Source organism: Myotis brandtii, unplaced genomic scaffold (assembly GCF_000412655.1).
Source record: "Myotis brandtii unplaced genomic scaffold, ASM41265v1 scaffold59, whole genome shotgun sequence".
Classification (NCBI taxonomy): Eukaryota; Metazoa; Chordata; class Mammalia; order Chiroptera; family Vespertilionidae; genus Myotis; species Myotis brandtii.
In genome coordinates, this window is record NW_005370223.1 from 84,985 (window position 1) to 94,752 (window position 9,768).

Consider the following 9,768-nt stretch of genomic DNA (forward strand, 5'->3'; position numbering starts at 1 on the left):
AACTTTCTATAAAATCAATAAAAGCATATCTTTGGGTTAGGATAAAAACAAAACAAAAACCTGCTCCTGACCCCACCAGCACTTCCACATTCCTGTTCCCCTTCACCCCCTAGAAACTCACTTGAATGCCTGACTGGGAAGTTCAGGCTTTTGAGCCATAGCTTTCCCGTTCTCCTTGCTTAGGGCTCTGCCAATAAAGTGACTCTAAGTTCTCCACTGCAGTTCTCAGTGTTTAGTGTTTGGCTCTTGTGTGCTGCGTAGACTAACTCTCTGTTCGGTAACACAAGCAAATAGCTTCTCCTGTCAGTATAATGGGCCTTCTTAGTAGTCTCCTGTGCAGCAGGTTTCATCATCATGATGGACCAAGACTCCTGTGTGTTTCCCATTCTTCTCTCTCAAAACAGCAGTAATTATTGGAGGTAAGACTCAGTTATCCTCTGCTTTGCCATTACTTATTAGGGGACTAGTGGCCCGGTGCACGGATTCGTGCACATTGGCCGGAAATTAGAAGAAACATTTTAATATCGCTATTCGCCCTTTATAATAGAAGTGTCAACCAAATTCATGATCGACAATGACAGATCGAAATACATGCGTGCGACTGGTGCCAGTGAGAGCTTTATATGTATCATGCATGCGCAAGTCAACTTAGCCTTTCATATATATACTTGCTTATATATATAAGAATAAACTTGCTTAATTAGACCTGCTTTCTGATGTAGCTAAACTTTTTCCACCCCAACTTCTCTTTCAGGTAATTTTCAGCAACACAGCAGTAAATATCAACACGAAGGAGATTATTATTGTAGATCACGCAGGGAGAACAAGAATAAAATGTTTAACTGCAGCAGTGTTTGACTATATTCTGCACAGTGAGAAAACCTGAAATCATTTTCAACTTCCAACATTTCTTACTTCTTTTCAGTTGAGTCAAGTTTCTAAGCTTTTTAAATCTCTGTTTTCCGGCTAATGAAAAGAAAATAGGATTCCACCGAATGTCCTACCTACCTACTCCAGGAATTCTGTGAGGATCAAATGAGATGAGGCACGGGAAAACGCTTCACAGACATTTGGTTAAAGTGTGAAATGTTTGCATCTGGCTATGAAAAACTGCGAGGCTAGTTGCTGGTAGGGAGAGGAAGCCGGGCGTGACCTGGATGGAGGGAAGGACACTTAGCATATTAGCCTTTTATATATATAGATTGGTGAGACTGGGAAAGAGTAGGTAAATTTCAAAGTCTGTAAACCTCAAGGAACCACATTCCAGTTTGAGAGGGGAGACCACATTGGCTTCAGATCTTTGACTTTCTACTGGATGCAACGGATGGGAACTTTAGGATTTCCCTTCTGGGAAGGCAGGAAAGAGGATGTGCATGGCTATTTCAGGACAAGAAAGATGGACTATAGGAAAAGCTGTTGGCTACTCAATGAAGTACATGTTCTCTCTGTTGTTTACTGAGCACACTGGACCACATTTTCCAGCTTCCTTTGATGCTAGTTGTGGGCATGTGACTGAGTTTCGGCCAATGAAATATGAGTAAATTAATGTCTGCAACTTATTCATATGCTCCTCATTCAATTGGCTCAAATGGAGGTGACCTCCAGAGTGACACTGAAAAAAATGTGATGAAGATGGCAAACATTACATCCTGGATCCTGAGTGACTGCATAGAAAAGGGCTATTCAACCAACTTGTTTTCCTCTTTCATGCTGACATGAGAACAAGAAATAAATTGTAGCATATGGGCCTCTGTCCTTTTTTGTATCTATTAATTATAGTCAGTAGTATCACCCTAATTAAAATAAACATGTTCAGATGTCTCCATATAAACTGATGTAATTGTCAAGGTATAGTTTTACTAATAAGCATTATTAAGGTTCTCAAATACCAAATGAATTTGAATACGTTCAGACCAAACTGTACTGTTCACATGTGTATATGGTCACACAGAGCAATGTTAACAATGATCCCACCTAGTACAGTAAAAGGCATCCCCAAATTAATAATTTTTACATATGTATAAGAAAATTATAAACTCAGGAAAAATCCATTTTTCTATTCATAAAAATCTTCATATTTAATATTATGCTAATATTTAAGAATATACAAATGAAGACAAAAGTCAAATAACATTTTCATTCCTCATAAACCATGTAGTTATTAAATACAAGCTAACACATCCTTAAAATTCCAGAAATGAAACCAGGACATCACCTAATCCTACTGTCTCACTTTTAATAAATCAGAACATTAAAAATTAATACTGTTAATATAAATACCATAAAAATGTCAAAATATATATTTATTCATATAGAAACTATTTGCATAGTGTTTTGTATTTCTTAATTGTAAAGAGGAGTCAAGTTATTTTAATTCATTGTGTGGGGCTAAAAAAGTATATCACTTCATTTTAAAAGTTAGGATAAATGAATAAAACACAGAAAACATTACTTCCTCTTCAATTTAGTTTTGCTTGTCACCTTTATAGAATAACTTAAATTTTTAAAAATTACTTACACTATCCACTAAAACAGTCACTCACTATTCTTCCTCCAATTCCTTCCTGGTCATTTAAACCAACATCCTATCAGAGATAACATTTAGAGGCCAGTGTTTTATTGATTCATTACACATAATAAACAATAAAATAAGGGATCCACAGACAATATCTTTTCATCAAAGTAAATTGAATTTTATTTATTTTAAAATGCACTTTAAATAAAAAAAATTATACCCCCAAAATCTTAAGAACCTAAATTTTTATAAGGACATACCATTTATGAACAAACACATTTTATATTATGTGACTATTAAAACTTTAAAAGAATTTTAACCTAGGAAATTAATTCAAGAGAAACAAATTTTAAATTTTTGTTCCTATTTTTTTTAGTGGTTGGTAATCCCTAATCAAAATGTCAAAAATGTAAAATCTTCATCTTGTCTTTGAAATTATTATATTCTACTAGAGGCCCAGCGCAAGAAATTCATGCATGGGGAGGAGGGGTGGCGGGGGGAGTCTCCTCAGCCCGGCCTGCACCCTCTCACCATCTGGGACCGCTGGCTCCTGCTTGCCTGCCTGCCTGCCTGCCTGCCTCATTGCCCCTAACCACTAACCTTCCTGCCTCATCGCCCCTAACCACTCACATTCCTGCCTCATTGCCCCTAACCATTCTGCCTGCCTGCCTAATCACCCCTAACCCCTCTGCCTGCCTGCCTGATCACCCCTAACCGCTGGCCTGCCTCCCTGATCACCCCTAACTGCTCCCCTGACTGCCTGATTGCCCCTAACCATTCTGCCTGCCTGCTTGATCGCCCCTAACTGCTCGCCTGCCTGCCTGATTGCCCCGAACCACCTCTACCTCGGCCCCCGCTGCCACAGCTTCGTCCGGAAGGTCAGTTGGCTGTCTGGTCTAATTAGCAGATTACGCTTTTATTATTATAGATTCTTTGAGCAAAATGACATTCTACCAAATTTTAAGATGAAAGTGCCCAGAGAATGCAGGCATGCACAAAGGATTCACAATTTATTAGCTACAAAAAACAAGAAGTTAGAAAAGAGATACCCATTCATGTGATGGTGACAACTGTCAGTGCCTCAGACATCTACAACCTCTAAAATAGTCTGACTTTTCTTTGTTCTTCAAAGCCTTACGGTAATCACCATTCTTTTCTATTGCTGTGATGGTTAGACAGCAAACTCCCAAGAAATCCAGGGAGACATTAGCACATACAGCCCCAGTTTCTAATAAGACATCTATTTGCATACAGCATCGGCACAATTTAAAATGTGCTCTGATAGATGCGGAAAGGGAATAACAGATTTATATTAGCATGTACAATACCAAGATTGTTTTCACAATTTGATTCCTTGGAGAGGACATCTCATCACCTTCTTTTACAAAGAACACTACATTCCCTGAGGAACTAACTTGCTCTGATAGCTAAAGCAACTAAAATATGAATTAATAAGAAAGTATTTATTATTTATGGACATTGCTGTAGGAATAATTTGATTAAATCATCAGAGATTTTAACATTTTTGAAACTTGATAACACATACTTAAGGAAGAAGGTACTAATTTTATTAAATATTTAAAACTGCATATTAAAATAATTCATAATTTCTTATTTAATTAAAACTTTCTACTCTTTAGAACTTTTAAGATTAAAAAGTGTTTTTGCTTTGCCCTGGGTGGTTCAGTTTTTTGGAATATCATTTAGATGTTCAGTTTTTTGGAGTATCATCCCAAATACCAAGAGGTTGTATGTTCGATCCCCTGATGGGGCAAATATGGGGGGTAATTGAGATTTCTCTCGCATCAATGTTTCTCTCTCTTTCTCAAAATAAATCAATAAACATGTTCTCAGTCGAGGAATAAAAAAGTGTTTTTGTTTTTAATATCCTTTCTTAAACTGGTTTTGCACATTAAAAAGTTGTTAACACCATTAGTAATCAGCAAAATGCAAATTAAAATTAAAATTTAGGTACCACTACACACCCACTAGAATGGTTCAAATAAAGATTAACTATACACAAAATAATTGGGAGGATGTGAAACAACTGAAACTCTGATACATTATTAAAAAATAATAAAAAGAAAATTAAAAATTAAAAAATGGAATTTCCTTATGACCCAGAGATTCCATTTCTGGGAATATATCCAAAGAAACCAGAAGCACTGATTCAAGAGAACGTATGCACCCCTATGTTCATTGCAGCATTATTTATAATAGTCAAGATTTGGAAGCAGCCCAAGTGCCCATCAGATGAGTTGATAAAAAAAAAAAACTGGTACATTTAGACAACGGAATTCTACTCAGCCATAAAAAAGAAGGAAATCTTACCTTTTGAGACAGCATGGATGGACCTGGAGAGTATTATGCTAAGTGAAATAAGCCAGTCAGAGAAAGACAAATACCATATGATTTCACTTATATGTGCCATCTAATGAGCAAAATAAACAAAATAGAAACAGATTCATAAATACAGAGAACAGTCTGACAGCTCTCAGAAGGAGTATGGGGGGTTGGGTGAAAAAGTAAAGAGATTAAGCAAAAAGAAAACAAACAAACATCCTCCTAGACATGGACAACAGTACGGTGATTACCAGAGGGAAAGGTGGTAAGGAGGTAGCAGAGGGTAAAGGGGATATAAATGGTGATGGAAGGAGACCTGACTTTCGGTGGTGAGCACGCAATACAATATCTATATATATAAAACCCTAATGTGCAAATAGACCAAACAGCGGAACAACCGAACAATTGGTTGCTATGACGTGCGCTGACCGCCAGGGGGCGTGCGTGGAACATGGCAGGCGTCAGCCATGGTGGGATGGTGGAGCAGGTGAACAAGGCAGGGCGCCAGTCACTGTCATCGGGGCAAGCCGCTGGTGGTTACTGAAAATTCTTTGCCCCCATGCACTGAGGTTCCACCAGGCGCTCACACCCGCTGCCGACACCCAGCGATGGCCCCGATCGCTCGGCACTGTCAGCAGGTGCAAGCAGTGGCTGCCGGCACCGATCGTCCCTCAGGGCTTCTCCATCTCCCCCTGCTCCTGAGGGACGATTGGGGCAAAAGATGCCTCTCGCACTCGCTGTCAGCGACAGTCCTGCTCACACCCGCTGCTGGCACCAGCCCCAATTGCACCTACTGCCAGCAGACAGGACTGGGGGCCATGGCAGGAGGGGCCAGGCGGGGGCGCGGAGGATGGGCTGAGACCCGCCCCTGTGCTCACTGCAGCCTCGTGGCCCACAGTTCCTTTCAAGGTACATGGATTCATGCACTGGGCCCCTCGTACACACATAATGTATTATAGAACTGTACACCTGAAACCTATATGATTTTATTTACCAATGTTACCCCAATAAATTCAATAAAGAAATAAAATAAAATAGGGATATCATCCAAGTGGGACTGATCTAATATCAGCACTTTCAATCTAGAGGTCAGAGTCAGAGAAGTCAGAGAAATTCAAAGTGAAAGGGATATGATGCACAAGAAATTCTCTACTGCTGACTGGGGCCACATTGCAAGAAATGTGTATGGCCTGGAAAAGGTTAGTCAGACAAGGAGGAATGAGGACACCAGTCCTACCACCACAAGGAAATAAACCCAGCCATCAACCTACATGAGCTTAGAAGTGGATTCTTCCGGAGAGCCTTGAACAGCCTGGTTGGCATTTGATTTCAGGTCTGTAAGACTCTGAGCAGAAGACATTATGTTGGCCTGCTGATCTATAAACTTAGTGGTAATTTGTTATGTGGCAATAGAAGCTAATACACACCTGAAACTTAATGGTAGGTTTCATAGATTTAAGCAATATTCTGATCTTCATGATGATACTGTAAATAATTTAGATGTGAGTGCGAAAAAGCAATATAAACTTTTAAATAATATTTTTTGCTTCAATTATTAAAAAGGAAAAATATACAAGTCTGACATAATCATATTTCATATTCAGGAAGGTAATGTCTATGTAAATAGTGAAACTATTTAATTTGACATGAAAGCTATATAAGTTATCTATATATAAATTCATAATCACATTTATTCACAATAAGTCAATATATTTATTATAAAAAATAGAGGCCTGGTGCACAAAAATTTGTGCACTGGGGGGGGGGGGTCCCTCAGCCCGGCCTGTGCCCTCTCACAGTCTGGGACCCCTCAGGGGATGTCCACCTGCTGGCTTAGGCTCGCTTCCCGGGGAATCAGGCCTAAGCTGGCAGTCAGACATCCCTCTGGCAGCCCGGAAGCCCTCGGGGAATGTCCACTTGCCAGCGGGGAGCAGGCCTAAGCTGCAGTTGGACATCCTTAGCGCTGCTGAGGAGGCGGGAGAGGCTCCCACCACCACCGCTGTACTGGCAGCTGTCAGCCTGGCTTGTGGCTGAGCAAAGCTCCCCCTGTGGGAGTGCACTGACCACCAGGGAGCAGCTCCTGCATTGAGCGTCTGCCCCCTGGTGGTCAGTGTGTGTCATAGTGACCAGTCATTCACAGTCGTTGTGCTGTTAGGGTCAGTGTGCATATTACCCTTTTATTATATAGGATACTCTAGAAAATTTTTTATGTGTAGGTACATATACAGAACATATAAATACAAAGATAGTATGTGTGTACAGGCACAGACATTCATCCTAGTGTTATCTTGTGGCCAAAGAAACAGCTCCATGCATTAAGTTTAGAGCTTAAAGTATAATTAATTTTCAGTTAAATAATAAAGTTTCTAAAACATATCCAGAGAGAAATAGCATCATTTGTGATAAAAAAAAAAAAAAATAGAGGCAAAGAATAGAAAATAAAAAGAAGAAAATTATATTTTATAGTAAATAATCCTATATAATAAAAGCCTAATATGCTAAGTGTCCAGTGTGGTCTGTTACCAATCAAAGTGTAATATGCTAATGATATGCTAAGGCCACTCAACCACTCACTATGATGTGCACTGACCACCAGGGGGCAGAGAGTTGATCAGCCGACCAGTCATTATGACATGCACTGTCCACCAGGGGGCAGACGCTCCGACCAGTAGGTTAGCTTGCTGCTGGGGTTCAGCCAATCGGGACTGAGCGAGACAGGCCGGACATGCCCTGGAGTCCTCCCTCAGTCCATCCCCGGCCTCAATTGTGCACCAGTGGGGTCCCTCAGCCTGGCCTGTGCCCTCTCGTAGTCGGGACCCCTTGGAGGATGTCGGAGAGATGGTTTCGACCCGATCCTGCTCAATGCAGGAGCTTCCCCCTGGTGGTCAGTGCACTCCCACAGGGGGGAGCACCATTTAGCCAGAAGCTGGGCTCACGGCTGGCGAGCACAGCGGCGGTGGTGGGAGCCTCTCCCGCCTCCACAACAGCACTAAGGATGTCTGACTGCCAGCTTAAGCCCACTCCCCGCAGGAAGCAGGCCTATGCCATCAGTTGGACATCCCCCAAGGGCTCCCAGACTGTGAGAGGGTGCAGGCCAGGCTGAGGGACACCCCCCCACACCGAGTGCACGAATTTCGTGCACCGGGCCTCTAGTGTAATTATATAAGAGAACAGAAAATGTTAATTTCCCAATGTAACAGATGCTCAAGGAAGAATGAAAATGACCAAATTATCAAAATGGAAAATTAGAAAGTGGCTTATTCAATAACATAGGCTAACTCTTAATGAAAATCTCCTGCATACCTAGAATACACTGATAAAATGAAAATGATGAGTAAATTATTTCTCAAGTGTGATATATCTAGGAAATAGCTCAGTGAGAAAACAGCATACAAACAGAAAAATTCACAGACAGAAGCAAAAGAAAAAAACTGTTTACACTGTATTCACATTAAAAATCAAACATCACTCTTTCACATTCTAACAATCCCCACCTCCCCAGCTACAGAAAGAAAAACAAGCCATGGCTTTAATATAATATTTTTTTTCCAACCCAAAACAGCTGCAAAAAAATAAATCTTGTTGGAGATAAGCCTGTTATAAATATCAACACTCCCTTTAAATAAGGGAGTCCAGTTTTCATACCATCTGCCTCTTTTTAAAAGGGAAAACATGAAAATCATAAACCAGAACATTGTTTGAAATAAGGCATTTAAAAATGAATGCAGTAAAAAGGCTATGTATGAATGACTCTGAGCCCCTGTCTTTAAAACTGTCCTGTTTACCTCAGATCAGAAAGTGGGATTTCATGAAAGTAAAACAACTCTTACTCCATGAAAAACCTGCCTGAAGTAATGAACAAAGACCAAAAAGAGTATTCTCTGTGATGTGCCACACACACCACTGTTGATTTTTTAACTACAATTGTGTGACTTTTCTTATATCCACTTTTCCCAAAACTTTATTACAGCCCATTCAAATATGCTCATGTCACTGTATTTAAGTACAAAAAAAATTGTTACTAACAGAACTGGACTCTTCTGTTAGTACAGATTCTATCCTCGGCAAAAATCATTCCTATGCCTCACTCAACGAAGTGGTTCTAATACTCGAGTTTGGATTTTATCTTAAAACCTTCTTTCTTCTTTTGCCCTTGATTATTTTTCATTCTTTGTTAACGACCTTGTGATTGAACATTTTAATTTTTTCTCTACCACATCATTACTACTTCAGTAATTAAGTCCATAAACCATATTCATTATTCAACTCCTAAAAGCATTCACCAAAAAAAACACACACAAAAAAAACAAACAAAACAAAAGTGGATTAATGCGAGATGGGTTATCCAAGTAGAGGTGTTCAGACTAGTACACTAGCTATGCCTACATAAAGGAATATGCAGTATGGTGACACTCCCATAGCTTAAAGAAAGAGGAAGAAGCATAAGGTAGAGAAAAATAGCATCCTCTATTTTAAACATATATGTAAATGTTTAGTCCATTTTCTCAATTCCAGTGGCAGGACTCTGAAAAGCTACTGAAACAAAGGCATGTAGGGAGCCTGGGCATATTTCATCCTCCTCCTCCCCCTGCCTCTTTTCCTCACTCACACACAAAGACACACCTCTATATTGCAAACAAACAAACAAAACAAAAAAATTAAATCACTTAATCATGAGCATTTGCAGTTATTTTAAAGGGCTAAGACTGCACTTAAGTGTGTCCTTCATAGGAAAAATATGTCCTAAGACATTTTTTAAATTTAATTTCATTCTGTTTTAACTATGGACCACCTAGGCCTGTAAATAAATAAATAAGCACTTAAGTTCCTTCATAGGAAAAATATGTCCTAAGACATTTTTTAAATTTAATTTCATTCTGTTTTAACTATGGACCACCTAGGCCTGCTGT

At 39.7% G+C, this 9,768-nt stretch overlaps 1 protein-coding gene across 5 annotated transcripts in view; it reads right to left on the reverse strand.

Annotated features, from left to right (window-relative positions):
• Window positions 1-9,768, reverse strand: part of TRIQK (triple QxxK/R motif containing) — a 46,954-nt gene that overhangs the window by 28,507 nt on the left and 8,679 nt on the right. The window contains exon 1 of one of the 5 annotated variants that reach the window (XM_014550286.1): window positions 4,847-4,870. The exons of 3 other annotated variants lie outside the window; for them this stretch is intronic. In XM_014550286.1, coding sequence (XP_014405772.1) covers window positions 4,847-4,861 — 15 coding nt within the window. In that variant the 5' untranslated portion in view covers window positions 4,862-4,870. Of the gene's footprint in view, window positions 1-4,846; window positions 4,871-9,768 lie in introns of those variants that run through there. One more of the 5 variants, XM_014550290.1, reaches the window with a different exon arrangement.